Source organism: Podarcis erhardii (assembly GCF_964252035.2).
Source record: "Podarcis erhardii genome assembly, chromosome: 13".
Lineage (NCBI taxonomy): Eukaryota > Metazoa > Chordata > Lepidosauria > Squamata > Lacertidae > Podarcis > Podarcis erhardii.
The window spans coordinates 8801680-8819837 of record NC_138502.1 but is presented as its reverse complement, the minus strand read 5'-3'; the positions used below and the strand labels follow the sequence as shown (position 1 = coordinate 8819837).

The following is an 18158-nucleotide window of genomic DNA, read 5'->3' as shown; positions in this document are numbered from 1 at the left end:
AAGAGAAAAAACAAAAACAATTCCCCCCCCCAAATCATATACATACCAACACACTAGACTTCCTGTCTATCCTGTTGTATATTCCTTTTTTACAAATGAATGTACTCTTATTATTGTATATTTCTTTGCAGTTTATCTAATACATTCCTATATCAATATGTGCTCTTAGTCTTATTTCTCAACTCAGTCTCACTCCAACGTCAATCAAATGCCAGCATAGATAGCGAACCTTTACTGTATTTTTGAACATATGTTTTATATCTATCCCACTTTTCCATAAATTTTTGTTTTGAATTGCCTCTCAGGGTGTTTGTTAACTGCGCCATTTCAGCAAATTCTTGTAGCTTGTAATGCCAGTCCACTTACTCCCCTCTTTACGGTTTTTCCATCTCCCACTGCCAATGCCCCCTGCTTTTTGTTGTTGCTAATTTGCTGCCTTGTTGTGACGCTTTGCAGATCCAGGTCACCGTGAACGGCCAGGAAGTGTTGGCGGAAAAAGTGTCCACCTTGCGCGGCTGGTGGGAAGACACGAGCTTCCAGCTGGAGAGGCTGCAAGCCAACCCAGACTGTGTGGCCCAAGAAGAGGCAGGGCTGACCAAGCGCACGGAGCCCAGCTACACCCTGACCTTTAACCCCCAGGAAGAACTTCCCCTGCTGCAGGAAATGGGTATGGGGCAGACCAGGGCCAAGAAGAGGGGTGGGGAGAGGGGGAGACCGCCTGGTACCTGAGTAAAGGTTGTCGACACATTGAAAGGAAGGAGCCTCACTTACCTAGGCAAAATGAACTTCAGTTGGTCTACCCTGAGTTGGGCTAGCGCTAGATACCATCCTGAGAAAAAGGAAATAGAGCTGTTGCCTGACCTCTTAGCAGATTAATTTTAGCAAATTAATTGATTGCATTTGCATTTGGGTAAAAACACTGGCGATGAAGTGAGAAGTGTATACTTTATTAGCTTTGGACAACACATGCATGAGCCCTTGTAGCCATGATCTTAGGAGACACATCCTTTTGCAAGAGGAAATGGGGGATTCATCTTCTGAGATGTGATACAGTCAAACCTCGGTTGTCAAATGTAATCTGTTCCGGAAGTCCATTTGGCTTCCAAAATGTTCGAAAACCGGAGCGTTTTACTTCCAGGTTTTCGGCATTTGGGAGCCGAAACGTTCCAAAACAGAGGCATTTGGGAGCCAAGGTTTGACTGTACCTGTATTAAAATTTATTTTTTAAAAAACCCCTGCCCACTTAATCAAGAACACTTTTTGAGTTGACTTAATCAGTAAGGCCACTTTTTTTAGTTGACTTTATTTTGAATTGTGAAATCGATTAATTGTTCATGGTAAAACCTTGCAGCCTAATCGTGAAGGGATGACAACAAACCGTGTGTCTTTTCCTTACAGCCCTTCCTGCCCCCCGTGTCGCCATCCTTCGTGAAGAAGGGAGTAACGGGGACCGTGAAATGGTGGCGGCGCTCCTCATGGGTGGCTTCCAGGTGAGCAGACCAATGTGGATTTAGTGAAGGCATCACCCACAAGTGCTTTGAGATGAAGATCTCTAACCTAATAATGTCAGGAGAGCCCTGCAGGATCAGGCCCCAGGTCCAACTCCTCCAGCATTCTGTTTTCACAGCGGCCAAGCAGATACACTCTCCCCTCTTGTGATGGCACTCAGAGGCATAAAATGATCTCTGGCACTGGAGGTGGATCTCAGCCATTGCCAAGTGGAATAACTGTGTCTTAGTTCAGCTGAAGTGAAGGCACGAGTCAGGTGTTGGTCATCAGGTGAACTGTGCGTAAGCAAGCTGCCAGCTAGCTCTGCGGAGGCTCTTTATGAGCACACTATGCAAAACCAGTCAAATACCTTTTGGACTGTGACCTTTACACATCTTCCAATCCCGAGATCAAGGGGTGGTACAAGGTTATTTTGGCACCTGTTTCCACCGCGTCACTTTCCCCTTGCACAATGTTTAATCGAAAGAGACAAAGGTCACAGATAGGGCACATCAGACTACTAAGAGAGCAAAAGGTTAGATAGAGGGTGATCTGAAGAGGACAACGACCAGGCCTGACAGAGGGCATGATGTTTAGACAGCTGAGGCCTGTCTGCGGGCGGAAGTGTGCTCCACACCTGTCGATCATTCCTTCATTCAACGGTCGGCAAGCTAAGGTCCCCGGGACAGATCAGGCCCCCCTGGGTCCTGCATCTGGCCTGTGCTGCAAAGCCAGAACCCGCTGTGAAGCCGAGACTCCCGGTGATGGCGACGGAAGGAAAAGGCCGAGTGGTGGTGGCGGCTCTGCCAATCAAACGCCACGCCTGGTTAACTCAGTGGTGTTTGATTGGCAGAGATGTCCTCATGCTGCCCTGAGGTAAACCAGGCGTGGTGTTTGATTGGCAGAGCCATCACCACCACTCGGCCTTTTCCTTCCGTCGCCGCCACCACCCTGGTGCTCCTGTGGGCCAGAGAGCGGAGCGGACGAGCTCACTCTGCCTACCCACAAGAAGCAGCAGCTGTGGCGGTAGCCCCTGGGCAGGTAAGTGCAGTGGGTGGGGGTGGGGAGGAGGACTACTTGCCCCCCCCTGCCTCTTCTTCCAGCCCCCCCCCAGTGCCGCTTCTCCAGCCCAACACAAGGTCTGAGGGACAGTGGACCGGCCTGCTGCTAAATTTGTTTGCTGACCCCTGTCTTAGTTATTTATTACACTTAACATACAGTGGTACCTCTGGATACGAACGGGATCCGTTCCGGATCCCCGTTCGCATCCTGAAGTGAACACAATCCGTGTTTGCGGGTCACGATTCACCGCTTCCGCGCATGCGCGTGACGGCATTTTGACCGTCTGCACATGCGCGAATGGCAAAACCTGGAAGTAACACTCTGTTACTTCCGGGTTGCAACTGAAAGCACTCAACCTGAAGCAATTAAAACCCGAGGTATGACTGTACCATATTTTCCTCTGAGGAGCTCAAGATTTGTATTCGTGGTTCTCGTCTTTCCTCATTTTATCCTCACAACAAACCCTGTGAGGCAGGTTAGGCTGAGCAGTGGCGTAGCGTGGGGGGTGCAGGGGGGGCCAGCCGCACCGGGCGCAACATTTGGGGGGGCGCGCGCTCGCGCTCGCAGCTCTCTGCTCCTACCTGGCTCACTCACTCTCTCTCACTGCAGTGCTGGCTGTGCGAATCCGATCCGAGCTGCCGGGTCGCCGCCCACTGTGGAGGGGGAGGGTGCCAGGCGTGCGTTGCGGTGCGGAGCGGAGCGGAGAGAGAGCGAGGGAGGGAGGGACTATCTGGGGAAGGGACAGTGCAGCAGCCGCCCAGCGCAGCGCTGAGCGTGGGAGAGAACCACACCCGACCAGCCCAGGCAGCAGCAAGAAGAAGCTGGCAGCGGCAGCAGGTTAGGGGCTAGGGGCGCAAATTACTTGCCTTGCCCCGGGTGCTGACAACCCACGCTACGCTGCTGAGGCTGAGTGACCAGGCTGAGTGTGAGCTTCATGGCTGAGTGAGGATTTGAACCCTGGTCTCCCAGGTCGCAGCCTGGCACTACGCCACACAACATGGAGTAGGCTCATTGAGATTAATGGACGTAAGTCATTTCAGCGGGTCTCCCCTCAGTAGGGCTTTAACATTGGATATCACCGAAAAACTGAAGGAACAGGAACCTCACGCAAGGAGTTGGATCTCTTCCCCGCAATGTTTCTGTCACTTTGATCCCCTCCCTTCCTGAAAGGCCTCCTGTTTATTGTCTTCTCTCCGCCCTCACTTCAGGTCTGGGACCTCACCATGCAAGACTTGTGCTCGGGCGAGATGACGCTGGACTCCTTCCGTGGCCTGGTGTTTGTCGGAGGGTTCAGCTACGCAGATGTTTTGGGCTCTGCCAAAGGTCAGCCTTGCCTCTTGCAAGGAACGGGGCTGTCCGCTTGCCTCGGGTCGAGGAGAAAGCTTCCACCCAATCTTGTGGCAAGGGATGGCAGCCTTGTTGCTGGGTTTTGGGCAGGGGGTTCCTACCTGCCTCACGCTCTTTGGGAGATGCTGTTGCTGCTGATGCCACGATAGCTGTGAGGTCTTTGGCGTGCGGTCCGGAAGGGCTTGCAAAATCTAGTCAATTCATCTCCTTTTTTCTGGCTTGCAGGCTGGGCAGCTTCGGTGACCTTTAACCGCAGGGCGCAGGCTCAGTTCCAGGCCTTTCATCGGCGCAGAGACACCTTCAGCCTGGGCATCTGTAATGGCTGCCAGCTGATGGGACTGCTGGGCTGGGTGGGGACCAAGAGCACTGATGTGCAAGATGAAGGTAAGCGGGTTGGTAGTGGAATGGACTCCCTCGGAAGATGGTGCCCTCTTCTTCACTGGGGGCATTGAATCAGAGCAGTGGCGTAGCGTGGGGGGTGCAGGGGGGCCCGGCCGCACCGGGCACAACATCTGGTGGTTAGGGTTAGGGGGTGCAAATCCACGGGTTAGGGGGCGCAAATCCACGGGTTAGGGGGCGCAAATTACTTGCCTTGCCCCGGGTGCTGACAACCCACGCTACGCCACTGAATCAGAGATTGGATGGCCATCTGTTGGGGGCTTTTTACAGTGGTACCTCGGGTTACATACGCTTCAGGTTACAGACTCCCCTAACCCAGAAATAGTACCTTGGATTAAGAACTTTGTTTCAGGATGAGAACAGAAATCACATGGCGGTTGTGCGGCAGCAGCGGGAGGCCCCATTAGCTAAAGTGGTGCTTCAGGTTAAGAACAGTTTCAGGTTAAGAACGGACCTCCGGAACGAATTAAGTACTTAACCCGAGGTACCACTGAAGTTGTGATTCCTGCTTTGCAGGGGGTTTGGGTTGGGGGACCCTTCATGATTCCAGGAAACTTGGAGTGAGGGTATGTGTCAGAGCTGCCTCTAGGTCCCAGCTCACAGAGGACCAACGCCAGGCTGATGTTATGTACAAAAGTCTTTATTGAAGTTTAATTTCCATTTCAAAGCCAGAGCGTGCAGCCCTACGTCTAAACTCTAGATCGGCGAAGTCCCGTCTGAGTCTCCGCCCCTTCCACACCAGTTTAAGATCCTAGCCCTGCTCCACCTCCTGCGCTGCTCTCTTCTCCTCTGGGTCCTCCTGCCCTCTGGGGCATTGCCCTTTCTGGACTCTTCGGACGCTGAGTCGCTTAGCTCCTCCCCCTGCCTCCGGCGTGCTTTAGGACCCGGTTCCCAATCCTCACTCTCTGCTGTCCCGTGCTCCTGTACATTTGAACTTGCTTCTCGCGCCAACCCAGTGACCTTTCTCCTAACCATTACACTACTTCTATCACTGCTTCCCTCTTCCGTGACACTGGCCGGATCTGACCTCCCTTCCGTTGTCCGACTCTCCGAGGGAGGCGTGGTAGGCTCTGCCTCGTCTCCTCTCCCTGGTGGGGAAAGCACTGGCCCCGATGCCTGGGACTCTTCCCCCCCACTCTGCTCTGGTGGGGAAGCTGGTCCTGATTTCCAACTACTGCTCTGGGAGTCCCTGCTGCCCCCTTGCTCCTGGGGCGTTCCCCTTGGGACCCCCCTGCCCCTGGCCACTGGCGCTCCCCTCTGTGAATCTTCCGATTCGCTGGAGAGGCTCATGGAATCCCTCGGACCACTGTCCCCTCCTACGCTCCCTTCGGATTCCTCCCCCTCACTCTCCATCTCCCATCTTCCCTGTGCCTCAGCGCCTGAGCCCCTGACAGTATGCTTGCTCTGAATGCTGCTCTGGTCAAAGGTGGGTTGAGGTAAGGTTACCAGACGCCCCCGTTTCCCAGGGACAGTCCCCGGATTTACAAATCAGTCCCCATACAAAATCCATTGAAATTGAAAAGTGTCGCCGGATTCATTGAAAAAAAATCTGGTAACCTTAGTTTGAGGATCCTGGGAAACACTGGCCTGTGAGCGCTCCAATTGGAGAACAGTCTTTACCAAAGGTGTCATGGGTTTTGAAGACGCTCGAACTCGGGACGAAAGGGAGAAATGCGCTAAGAGGAAGGCACGCTTGGAAAACCCTCACCGTGATGAACTTCCGCCCGGAAATCTATGTCCCCACTGTGGAAGGATCCAGAATTGGCCTCCACAGTCACCTACAGACTCACTTTTAAAACTGTTTGTGAAAGACAATCTTGCTCAGCTATGAGTGATCGCTAAAGAGAGGTTTGAGGATGGTGCAACCGGTTCGGCCACAACGGGCGCTGCACGACAGTAATGCTGTAGAACAGAGCACAAAAGGAGAGGATGGTGCTGAATTTTAGCATTGCAGAGGATGCCCCTGAAATCTGAGAACTGCCACTGCTCTGGTGTCAGATCTTGGATTGTGGCATTTCTGGTTACAATCCTAACCTTGTCTGCTCAGAAATAAGTGGTGGCTGGGGCCCGTTGGCAGACAGCAGAGAGGCAAACTCTGTGCAGCCAGCGCCAGTGGACAGGCAGAGCCAGCAAATTCTAGTTTTGACCCCATCATGTTCCCTGCTCCGTGCAAGGGCAACACTGAGACTCAGGAGGAGGAGGGAGCTGAGAGCCAGGGGCGCCCCCTGGACTGTATGTAAATAAGGAGAGGGGCAAGTGGGGGCAGAATTTGTTTGGTTGGGCAACACCCTGTTTGCCCTAATGGACCAGGGAAGCGAGATTAGACCTGCAGCGTTAAATCTGTAAGAAATCAATCTTTTTTGCGTGCACTTTGGAACTCCTTGCCTCATGATATAGGCAGGCAGCTTCACTGTACTCTTTTCCTTGCCTGCTAAAAACTTATTTGCTTTGGCAAGCCTCTCCAGGTATGTAGAACATTGACACATGTTTTAATGTTTTCAGCTTATTGCTGATATTAATCATTCTTTTATTTTTTACAAAATACTTGCTTCGGCTGTTTTTTACTGACAATGTCATCGTTTTATTTAAACCACATTGAGGTTTGTTTGGGGTTTCTTTTTTTACAACCAAGCAGTATGTAAATCATATGAAATAAAAAAAAAAGATATAAAAATTTTCTTGATCTTGGTTATTATTCCAGGTGGCGCCATCCAGCCAGGTGTGCTGCTGAGTCCCAACAATTCTGGGCGCTTTGAGTCTCGTTTTGTGAGCGTTGGCATCGAGGAGAGTCCGGCGCTGATGCTTCGGGGCATGGCTGGTTCTACCCTGGGCATCTGGGTGGCACATGGAGAAGGTAATCCTTTTTTAAAAAAAATTGAGTGGGGTGGGGAGAGGGTTAATAATTAGGTTTAGAAAAACCTTCTGTGCAAGTACTGGAAATGGGGATAAAACACCAATGATTTCTGAAAAGCATAAAAAAAATTAATGGGTTATATAGTAATATGTAAAATGACAAATTATATTTATTTTAGAGACAGGAATTAAACATGCTTGATTGATAGATAAAAGGTTTGCAGTTTTAACTGGCTATCTGTATTGTTTGAAGAAATGTATTCAAAATGTTGCCCTTAAGAGCTCTGGTGCATGTAACAGCGTTGACTTTTAATAACATAATTACAATAATTAATAAGCTTCAGTACTGGGAGCTGAAGGCCGCCTTTTTCATTTTTTAAACATTTCCATTTTTTAAGAGAACACAGAAGCATGCAAATATGAAAAAACCAAGACATAAAGCTCAAAATGCAAGAAGCTAAACAATGCACACTCTTTATCAAGAGGAGCTATTGGGAATGGGGTTAAGAGAAAAGAAACCTTTTTTCAAGTCCAGTGATCCCTCTGACTTATGCTAACACCACTGCCAGACCTTGCGTGTGTGTGCATGTTCTCCTGGGGAAAATTCTATTCCAGTAAGAAATCCCCCCTGGTTTGTTTGTTTTTAGAATTCAACACAAAGCATTGAGAAACCTGCCTTCTTCGTGTGGCTTTGTGGCCTCATTTGCAAGTTCCTACTGGACTGAGAGTAATCTAGGCTGGCCAGTGGAGAGAGGCTGCTGCATAAATATTGTGAGAGTCCACGACTCATCACTCACCTTTCCCCCCTTCCTCTTCCTGCAGGTCGGATGCGATTCCGCTCAGATGAAGCCCTGGCCCAGGTGCGCTCTGCTCGCTTGGCACCTCTCCGCTACGTGGATGACCAGGGTTTGCCAACTGAGGAGTACCCTATGAATCCCAATGGGTCTCCACTGGGCATTGCGGGCATTTGCTCTCCCGATGGGCGCCACTTGGCAATGATGCCTCACCCTGAGCGATGTGTCCTTCCCTGGCAGTGGCCTTGGATGCCTGCCTCCTGGCGCCAGTCTCTGAAGGTCTCCCCGTGGCTCCGCATGTTCCAGAACGCCTGCGAGTGGTGCTTGCGCTATCCCCAGGGCCAGCCTTGACCTTGCTTTCCGCTGCCTTTCTGAAAACTTTCTACACCCACTCACAAGCTAACACTGCACCATCAATTGCAAGCTGGACTAGACTAGATTAGACACGGTCCCTGTGCTGTGGATGCAAAACTTTCCAGTGCTGTTATCCTCATACATAGTCTAGGTCCCTAGCCCCCACACCCGCAACACACATTTGAATGAACTTAGGGAGGGGTCAAGGAAGAATGGATGTGTAGTCCCTCCAGTGGGCACAGGGGGGTGACATTGTGCAATAAATAAGTTGGTTTGTACCAATCCAATTGTGGAACAACATGGGACCAATGGAGTTTCTATATTGCCAATAAAAGCAAATTTGACTTTAGAAATATGCATCTGTGTGTCTGTGGCCTGTTGTTGTTTTCTAGGAAAGAAAATCCCAGATGTGGGTATGAGTGTACTGAATTGTTTCATTTACTTGAGTTAACTGCCCGGTGGTTCACAGCATACATCTATTAATTAATTAATTAGTTAATTACCGGTAAATAAATATATATTAAATTTAATGTTTAGTAAACCAAGGTATACAGGCTAACATGCCCTCTGCCATTTGAACCCAGTCTTCTAGCCACAGGTTTCCCCACCCCCGTCCAATCAAAAGTCTTTCCCTCCGAAAGGATATTATCAAGGTTGGTGGAAAGTCAAGTGGCAAAGTGAAACTGTTGACTACAACTTCTTACTCCCAAAGGCAAAATACACGGGGAAATCTTTAATATAGGAAAAGACATAAATCCCAAATTATATATAAAAATAAAACACACACACATTTTTTAAAAAAATCAGTAATGCTGAAGAAGGGAAAATGCAATGTTACAGTGAGATGCATAGTAGCTGAAGTCGAAAGAGGCCATTTATTGGATGTGTTATAAGGCACTCCTTTGTTAAGAACATAAGAATAGCTGCGCTGGATCAGGAATAAGATCCAACTAGTCTAATATTCCATTTCCATTGTGGCCAGTCAGATGTAACAGGAAGGGCGGTAGAGCATCTTCCTTGCATGCAAGAAGTCCCAAGTGTGGACAATACTGAGCTAGATGGTGGTCTGACTCTGTGTAAAGGCAGCTTCTTAATGTTTCCAGGCCACTCAGCAGCTCATGAGGAGGATGTGAAGGCAACAGCCCTCCAATGGTGGCTGTTGGCATTGGATCACAGATTTTTGAGGTTCTATACAGGAATCTTGCTCTTCTCTCATATTATTTGGTGTTCCTGTGCTCAGAAAGGAAAAAAACCCCAAGCCTTTAAAGGACAAAAGCCCTCAATTTCATGCAGAGCTTCTGATCTCATAAACCAGATGTACAATGAGCAAAGACACAGAGATCCCAAGAAATCCAGTTAGTCATACACTGAAAGGCCTTGGACCAATCACCCCTTAATGCCTCCGGCCTTGACTAGTTGCTCCTCTGCAGATGCTTGACTGACTTCTTTGTGGGGTTTTTTTTAAAAAAACAAGGAGCCACTAATGGAAGAGAGGGCCGGTGCAGGCAATTGAGGGTTGGACAAGCATGGGATGAATGCCGTCCACCCAGGAGCAAAAGAGACAACTCGGCTATGAAGGTCACTGGGTGACCTTTCAGCCCTAACCTACCTCACAGGGTTGTTTTAAGGATGAAATCAGGGAGAACCACTATAATCATGGAGGAAAGATGGGATATAATTGAAATAAACACCAGTTCAAAATGCCTTGTAATTATATAAACAACTACCTGACATTCAGAAGACATCTTAAGGCAGCCCTGTTCAGGGAAGCTTTTAATGTGTGACATCTTAGTGTATTTTTGGTCTTTGTGGAAGCCGCCCAGAGTGCCTGGGGAAACCCAGCCAGATGGGCGAGGTACAAATTATTATTATTATTATTATTATTATTATTATTATTATTATTATTATCAAATACCTTAAGGGTTCTTTTTTTAAAAAAGGAGTGAGGTTGATGCTCTCCCCTAGAAGAACTAATATTGAGAGCAGGCCAGAAATAAAAATAAAACCACATTATAAACCCATTATTTCCCTAATCTGACTGAATCAGACCTCTGCTAGTATACAGGAATCCTAGAAGATGCCTCATAGGCGATGGATGGAGGATCCAAGCGTGCTCAACCGATGCCCCATCGTCTGACTTTTATGCTGCTAAAAATATTTGCAACTGCTAAGCACATTGAGTGTGTATATTGTAGTATGTAGTTATGGAAGTTGCCAGAGGCAAGTGGCCGGTTAGCTCAGTTGGTTAGAGCGTGGTGCTAATAACGCCAAGGTCGCGGGTTCGATCCCCGTACGGGCCAGCTGTGATTTACCTTTTTGTAAAACAAAACAAAACAAAAGCTACCTTATGAACTTTCTCGTCATTTCACAGTAGGAAGTTGTACGCTCTGATGCAGTTCCAAAGGTCCTAGTAAGCACTAAAGTGGGGAGAGAAGGGATCGGCGCGTTGGGGTTCATCGTCCTAAAATCTAGAATACTGTAATGCATACAGATTATTGCTCTTTTTCTTTTGCATGTTCTGTTTCTTCCACGTCGCTTTGAGTTAGATCATAAAATTCTGGCCAAACAACAGTGTCGCTCGTGCATTAATGTATACCACCTCCTTTAATTGCTGTGGAACGGGAAAAGCAGAAGGAAGTCGTTGTTTATAGCTTCCACACATACTTCTCAATCTTCGGTCCCCGTTGACTTTTCCAATCAATTTCAATTAAAAAAACACCGCTTTGGTTCCACTGGGGCTCGAACCCAGGACCTTCTGCGTGTAAAGCAGACGTGATAACCACTACACTATGGAACCCACGACAAGAAGGAAGGTGGTATTTTCCTACTTATAAGAAATGTTACTGTTTTTAAAAGGCATGGTTGTAAAGTTGTAGCGGCTCACTTAGTAAACAGGCTTCCCAATTGATATCAAATGCAAAGAAATGACACGCCACCTGAGAAGAAACACGAGGCTGTTTTGAGCAAAAGGAAGCATCCCGAGAGCTCCTACCGGAAGAGACGAGGTGGCCGAGTGGTTAAGGCGATGGACTGCTAATCCATTGTGCTCTGCACGCGTGGGTTCGAATCCCACCTTCGTCGATGCTGATTTTGCCTTTTTTGCTATTTCTGTCATTCCCACAGGCGAAACCATTCTGAGCGCCCGCCCCAACTTTCTTTAGCAAACCAACATAAAGGTTAGAGATGCTTTCCCGTGTGCTGATATGACTTTCCCCTCCCATAAATTTCGTTATTTGGACAGTGATGTCTACAAAATAGTGTTTATTTGCAGCCCAATATTAGAACTGGAGAACACACAAAGGCACGGAAGCGGTGAATCTGGAGGCATGCTCTCTGCCTGAGATTTGTTCCTGATTTAAGCATCACGCAAATGTAGTTTTCAAACTCTTGCTTTGCCTTGCAAGTATAATAACTATTATTATTATTATTATTACCGTAATCCCTCGATTCCAAGGGAGCCCAGATCATAGCAAGTGAAAAAGATACAATCACGTGGAGATGGTGGGATTTAATAAAAGCAGCAACCATCACAATAGCAATAGATCGACATCTTCAACCGTGAATGTAAAAGGCAAGGGCAAAGATGGGATTTTTACACAGGCAGAGCCAGCTAGACAGAAACGTCTCTTTGATGGAGAAACGGTAGAGAAATGACGTCCGGCAGCGCCCGTAGGTTACAGAAATCTAATAAACTGTGTGCACAAGCCTTTCACATTGACAGGCAATGTGATTGATAATTGACGTGCAACTGGGTGTTTGGCACTTGCAAAAGTAGAAACTCTTCAGAATATTAACGAGGGAGAAGTCAGCGATTAAATAAAAAGCATTTCTTTTAAACTGAAAGATGGAGAAACCCTGCCGCCGCGCACACACACAAACGTCATGAGTTTGTAAGGCTGTCTAAAGGACGCTGCCTTCACAAGCAGAGTGGCGCAGCGGAAGCGTGCTGGGCCCATAACCCAGAGGTCGATGGATCGAAACCATCCTCTGCTAAAAGTAATTTTTTTACTTAAGAAAAAAATTGAATGAATTTAAGTTGTTGCAATTCACAGGCTTGTCTTCAAGCTTCAAAATCGTGTGTGGATTTACGAGTCATCGTCAAAGGCTATAAGGAATTAGCTAAACTCCCGTTTACCCTGCAGACCATCAATGCACTTAAAACGACCTTTTCCTCTTTCAGCCCTGCTTCGATCTTATTTCACATCGAAATGTCTGTGCTATTCTTATCAGCTCCGGAAAGCTGTGGCAGCCTAAAACTCTCGCGCTTCATAGAAAGACCATCCTTAGCCTCCTCCTCACGAGTGTGGGTGACAATGAATGATGCTCTCCTCTCTTCTATGAAGACGGAAAAGTCCTCTGCACGTGACCAATGAACTTTTCCCATGTTTATTTACATGCATTGTAGCAGGGTAGAAAACTGGCCCTGCTTCAAGGGTTGCTAAAAAAAATTCTTTCTAAAATAAGGATGCAGCGAAAGGGAGGTATGGGGAAGTCGATTGAAAGAAGTTACAAGAAAATAAGATTATGAATTTATTTATGTTTGATTTGTTTATGTTTGTTTGTGTTTTGTGATGTGTTTGTCTTTTAATTATGTGTTTTAAAAATTGAATAAAAATTATAAAAAAAGAAAGAAAGAAAGAAAACTGGCCCTGCTTCTTCAGCAAAGCATTTTAAACTATACAGCGCCACCGTGTGGGCGATAGGTTTCCTTCATTGCTATAGATTTCCCCTCCGCACGCTGGTGGGGACTAAATGGCTGCCGCCTCCTCTTCCGCAGATTAAGGGGAAAGGAAACTGGGGAAAGGAAGACCGTTTTTACTGAGGGTGATTCCTGCTAACAAGTTGATTTATCAGCTGATCCTCACTGTTGTTACACATGGCTCACTAAACTTCTTAAACCAATGCGTTATAATGAAATAAACTTTCTTCAACAAAGAAACCCCCTTTCTTAAGTAGTCAGGATGGCCGAGCGGTCTAAGGCGCTGCGTTCAGGTCGCAGTCTCCTCTGGAGGCGTGGGTTCGAATCCCACTTCTGACAAGCTAGCTTTTCTTGGTCAGATTTCGCGGCCGATATACTGTTTTTCACCTGGCATTTCTCCTTGCGTTACATTGCCGTGCAAAACTCCGGATCACTTCATGAGAGCAACGTGTGTGCTGCCCTCGAATAGGAAAGAAATGCTGGCATTACAGCAGTCATAGTTTTTAAGCAGCCAGCCCATGAGTACTTTTGACATGCCTATGAAAAAGAAGCTGCTTTCAGCTTCAAATCTACATTGGGGTGGGGAAGTAAAGCCAGGAACTGCTTTAAAATTGCAACGTTTCTACCCCGAGCCAATGTTTTTTTTCCCAAGTATTGTGTGCAGAACATAATGGAAAAAGTAGGGTGGTGGAACTTACTAGCTTAAGAGTTCCATGGAGACTTAAAACTCCTAAACGTAGTTTCAATGTAGTGGAGTTACTAAAGATCATTAGAAAACTAGCAGATTATTCAAATTATTGCAGATAAAGATTAAGAATCAAACAGATATTCGGCAGCCGCAAGAGGTAATTTAGCATCGTGCGAGCTCTTTTCCAAGACCATGTGGTGGCTCTTAAAAGAGCCTTTGTGGTTGGAACTGGATTCGTGTTCTGGGGACGCGGGCGGGCGCTTCTCAGGCCCTCTCTCCGCGGATGCGCCGGGCCAGCTGGATGTCCTTGGGCATGATGGTGACGCGCTTGGCGTGGATGGCGCACAGGTTGGTGTCCTCGAACAGGCCCACCAGGTAAGCCTCGCTCGCCTCCTGCAGAGCCATCACGGCCGAGCTCTGGAAGCGCAGGTCCGTCTTGAAGTCCTGCGCGATCTCGCGCACCAGGCGCTGGAAGGGCAGCTTGCGGATCAGCAGCTCCGTCGACTTCTGGTAGCGGCGGATCTCGCGCAGCGCCACCGTGCCCGGCCGGTAGCGGTGAGGCTTCTTCACTCCGCCCGTGGCCGGCGCGCTCTTCCGGGCCGCTTTGGTCGCCAGCTGCTTGCGAGGCGCCTTCCCGCCAGTCGACTTGCGAGCCGTCTGCTTCGTGCGGGCCATCTTCCTCTCCGCGCGGATAGAAGTTTCTTCGTCAGAAAGGAAAAAGAAATGAAGCCAAGTGGTCTTTGGACCGCCTTTTTATAGCCAGCGGCTGCGTCCTGATTGGCTGAATGAGGTCAGGGGACCGTTGCAGAATTTGAATTTCCCGGGCTCGGCATTGATTGGATAGACTTTGCAGCACCGCCCTTCGTCCTTCCCAAGGTTTTATTTCCTAGATAGATGGAAATGCAATGCTATAAGAAATATAGGGATTAAAGTGGTTTATTCTGTTCATCCCCCCGCCCTCGGAAAACATAATAAAAGTAGAAAGAGTTTTCAACAAATGCCCACCTCATCGCAGCACTTAGCCGTAAAAATAGGTGATCTGTAGGACCCTGAATGTTAAACTACAGTGAATTTCAGTAGAGTAAGCTTCATACTGGGCACTGCATAACATACATCGAAGACTGATTGGATGCCTTAATAAATTGGTTAAGGCTGCTGCATTGCTTTGCACGCTTTCTTGGGAGTAAACTGCACTGGGATGAGCGAGACTTCTCCGTAGACATTCATAGGATCGGGCTCCATGTCTTTATATTGCAGCTCGTCTGTAACCCTATACCCACTTTCCTGGGAGCAAAGTCCATTGAAATCGGACATTTCCTTCTAAAGACTAAGAATTCCTTTAGCCTTACTAAAGAAACTGAGTTGCCAGATAATGTAACTTCTGTTAACCAACGGATAATTTGAAAGACGCGCCCTAACGTGTGATTGGCTACTCAAGGGCCCCCGCCCTCAAAATCCCGCGGGGTTTTTCATTTGAAATTGCCGCCCAAACCGCAGCGGTTTTTATGCTTTCAAACATGGATTTCACCGGACAGAAAACTAGGATTTCAGAAGGAGAGGTCAAAGTTAGAAACAGAATTGCTAGAACCCAATACTAAGAATTTGTCTAGAATGTATAATCTGCTGCTAAAATGGAACACACAAGATGAAACGGTTAAATCAGCCATGATTAAGTGGGCACAAGATATTGGTCATGATATCATGTTTGCTGACTGGGAGCAGTTATGGACCACAGGTATTAAATTTACGGCATGTAGTGCCCTGAAAGAGAACATAATGAAAATGATCTATAGGTGGTACATGACCCCAGTCAAGCTTGCAAAGATATATCATTTGCCCAATAACAATTGCTGGAAGTGTAATGAATGTGAAGGAACTTTTTATCACCTTTGGTGGACCTGCCCAAAGATTAAGGCCTACTGGGAAATGATCTATAATGAAATTAAGAAAATCCTTAAGTGGACATTTGTAAAGAAACCGGAGGCTTTTCTCTTGGGCATGGTCGGCCAATTGGTACCAAAGAAAGATAGGACCTTTTTTATGTACGCAACAACAGCAGCAAGAATCCTTTTGGCGAAGTATTGGAAGACTAAAGAACTACCTACTCTGGAAGAATGGCAGACCAAGGTGACTGAATTTATGGGACTGGCAGAGATGACCGGCAGAATCCGTGACCAGAAGAAAGAGACAGTGGAGGAGGACTGGAAAAAATTTAAAATCTATCTTAAAAATTGTTGTAAAATTTCGGAATGTTAAGATGTCAGGGGATTGGACACTAAGAATTACAGCTATAAATCGAAATTTATAAAGCAGAAACTCTTTTTAAAGAGAATTAAATATAAAAATGGGATGAAGAATTGCTAAAAATTTTGAAATTTGGATGCAGTGAAGGGGAGGTTTGGGGAAGTCGCATTATGTTTGTTTTGTTTTTTCTTTATGTTGTAAAATCAATAAAAATTATTATAAAAAAAAAAAAAACAAACATGGATTTCACCATTCCCACAATTCCCGTCTCGTAATTGTGCAATTCTATGCAGCTTCACAACATAAAATCTCCGAGTGTAATCAGGTTACTCACAGCGGAATGGGCTAGGTTTGCAACTACGCCCATGAAATTCGATCATGAATGGAAATATTCATTGAAGGGAGAATTTAAGTGGGAAGTTTAGAAACATTTTATCCTTCTCACAACAGCCTTCTACTATCTTTTAAGAGATGTGATGTAGCAGAAGCCTATATAGTTGCAACTTTTTTTCACTGCAAAAGTCGCACAGATCACATTATTTAAATTGTATCATGGATATTGGCCTTGAAACATTTTTCTACACCTGCTTAAGAAAACGACGCACGGTTTCAAACGGCAACACTAAAAAAACCTAAAAGTTTCATATGATCAAAGCTCTTTATGAAATTGTGGGTGGCTCTTAAAAGAGCCTTTGTGGGGGGTTTTTTCTGCTGTAGTTCCGATTAAACGCGATCTATTTTCCTTTTGCCTTGTGGCTCTCGGTTTTCTTGGGAAGAAGCACAGCCTGGATGTTGGGGAGAACGCCTCCTTGAGCAATGGTGACTTTGCCCAGGAGTTTGTTCAGCTCCTCGTCGTTGCGGATGGCGAGCTGCAAGTGGCGAGGGATGATCCTGGTCTTCTTGTTGTCCCGGGCAGCGTTGCCGGCCAACTCCAGGATCTCAGCAGTCAGGTACTCCAGCACAGCAGCCAAGTAGACGGGCGCTCCGGCTCCGACGCGCTCTGCGTAGTTCCCTTTGCGCAGAAGACGGTGCACACGCCCCACGGGGAACTGCAGCCCGGCACGAGAAGAGCGAGTCTTGGCCTTGGCCCGAGCCTTGCCTCCTTGCTTGCCGCGTCCAGACATGATGCTAATTTCAAAAGAGGATAAAGCTCAAGATTCCTACTAGAAAGAACACAAGCTGAGAAACAAATGCGCTTCTCGGCCTTTTATTCAGTCCTGCGGATTGTAAGTGCGCATTCCCATTGGTTAGCTTTCGAGTTTCACCCTATCTGTCCAATTGGAAGGCCGGTGCTGTTTGCTACCCAATAGGCAGACGGCATTTATGCCATCCAATAGAAATCAAAGTTTTAGAATTCTACTATTTGCATGTAACAATCTAATCGTCCAATAGGCGTCGCTGGTTTCTGAGCCAATGAGAATTCGAGTGTTTCAATCCTGCGATTAGCATGGAAGCCGTATAAATACAGGACGCTCAGCAGCTGCTTTCATTTCTTCTCGAATTCCCAGTTGTTTCGCCTGTGATTGAGTGACTGCAGCATTATGCCTGAACCGGCCAAGTCCGCTCCCGCGGCCAAGAAGGGCTCCAAGAAGGCCGTCACCAAGACGCAGAAGAAGGGCGACAAGAAGCGCAAGAAGAGCCGCAAGGAGAGCTACTCCATCTACGTCTACAAGGTGCTCAAGCAGGTCCACCCGGACACGGGCATCTCCTCCAAGGCCATGAGCATCATGAACTCCTTCGTCAACGACATCTTCGAGCGCATCGCGGCCGAGGCTTCCCGCCTGGCGCACTACAACAAGCGCTCCACCATCACCTCCCGGGAGATCCAGACCGCCGTCCGACTCCTGCTGCCCGGAGAGCTGGCCAAGCACGCCGTCTCCGAGGGCACCAAGGCCGTCACCAAGTACACCAGCTCCAAGTGAATTTCGCCTCCTCACATACCCAAAGGCTCTTTTAAGAGCCACCCACTTTTTCAGAAAAAGAGCTGTTGCGATTACGTATTTTTTAATTTTATTGTTTAATTTTCTTTTTGCGTTTCTAAACTGCAGGGTGGTTTGCAATATAGTAGGGTAAGCTGCAATGCTCCGCCCCTAGCTTTAATGGCCATAGATTGCTTCATTAGTCAAAGGGCTGAAAAACAGGTATGTTTTTGCCTGCAGCCTAAACAAGATAAGTAACAAAGGTGGCGGGCGAGCCTGAGGGCAGCATTGAACAAAGATGGGAGTTACTA

General features: G+C 47.4%; 2 protein-coding genes, 1 long non-coding RNA gene and 1 pseudogene across 5 annotated transcripts in view; 2 read left to right on the top strand and 2 right to left on the bottom strand.

The window, feature by feature from the left end:
• Nucleotides 1-17924, top strand: part of PFAS (phosphoribosylformylglycinamidine synthase) — a 51803-nt gene extending 33879 nt beyond the window's left edge. The window contains exons 24-30 of one of the 2 annotated variants that reach the window (XM_081835368.1): nt 457-667; nt 1399-1490; nt 3759-3873; nt 4123-4281; nt 6998-7150; nt 7972-8182; nt 17466-17924. In XM_081835368.1, coding sequence (XP_081691494.1) covers nt 457-667; nt 1399-1490; nt 3759-3873; nt 4123-4281; nt 6998-7150; nt 7972-8182; nt 17466-17850 — 1326 coding nt within the window. In that variant the 3' untranslated portion in view covers nt 17851-17924. Of the gene's footprint in view, nt 1-456; nt 668-1398; nt 1491-3758; nt 3874-4122; nt 4282-6997; nt 7151-7971; nt 8653-17465 lie in introns of those variants that run through there. The other variant, XM_081835367.1, reaches the window with a different exon arrangement.
• LOC309326662 lies at nt 1498-3749 on the top strand. The gene is made up of 3 exons (XR_014150342.1): nt 1498-2023; nt 2061-3030; nt 3456-3749. It is a non-coding gene; the product is annotated as an uncharacterized lncRNA (long non-coding RNA).
• LOC309326692 (histone H3.2) lies at nt 13856-14359 on the bottom strand (the record flags this gene model as incomplete). The annotated part of the gene is made up of 1 exon (XM_081835568.1): nt 13856-14359. One exon carries the CDS (start codon nt 14357-14359, stop codon nt 13949-13951), a length of 411 nt encoding a protein of 136 aa, XP_081691694.1. The 3' UTR covers nt 13856-13948.
• LOC309326546 (histone H2A type 2-C pseudogene) lies at nt 16574-17190 on the bottom strand (annotated as a pseudogene). Its single transcript has one exon. The product of its transcript is annotated as a histone H2A type 2-C pseudogene (transcript).
• Nucleotides 17925-18158: the final 234 nt, after the last annotated feature.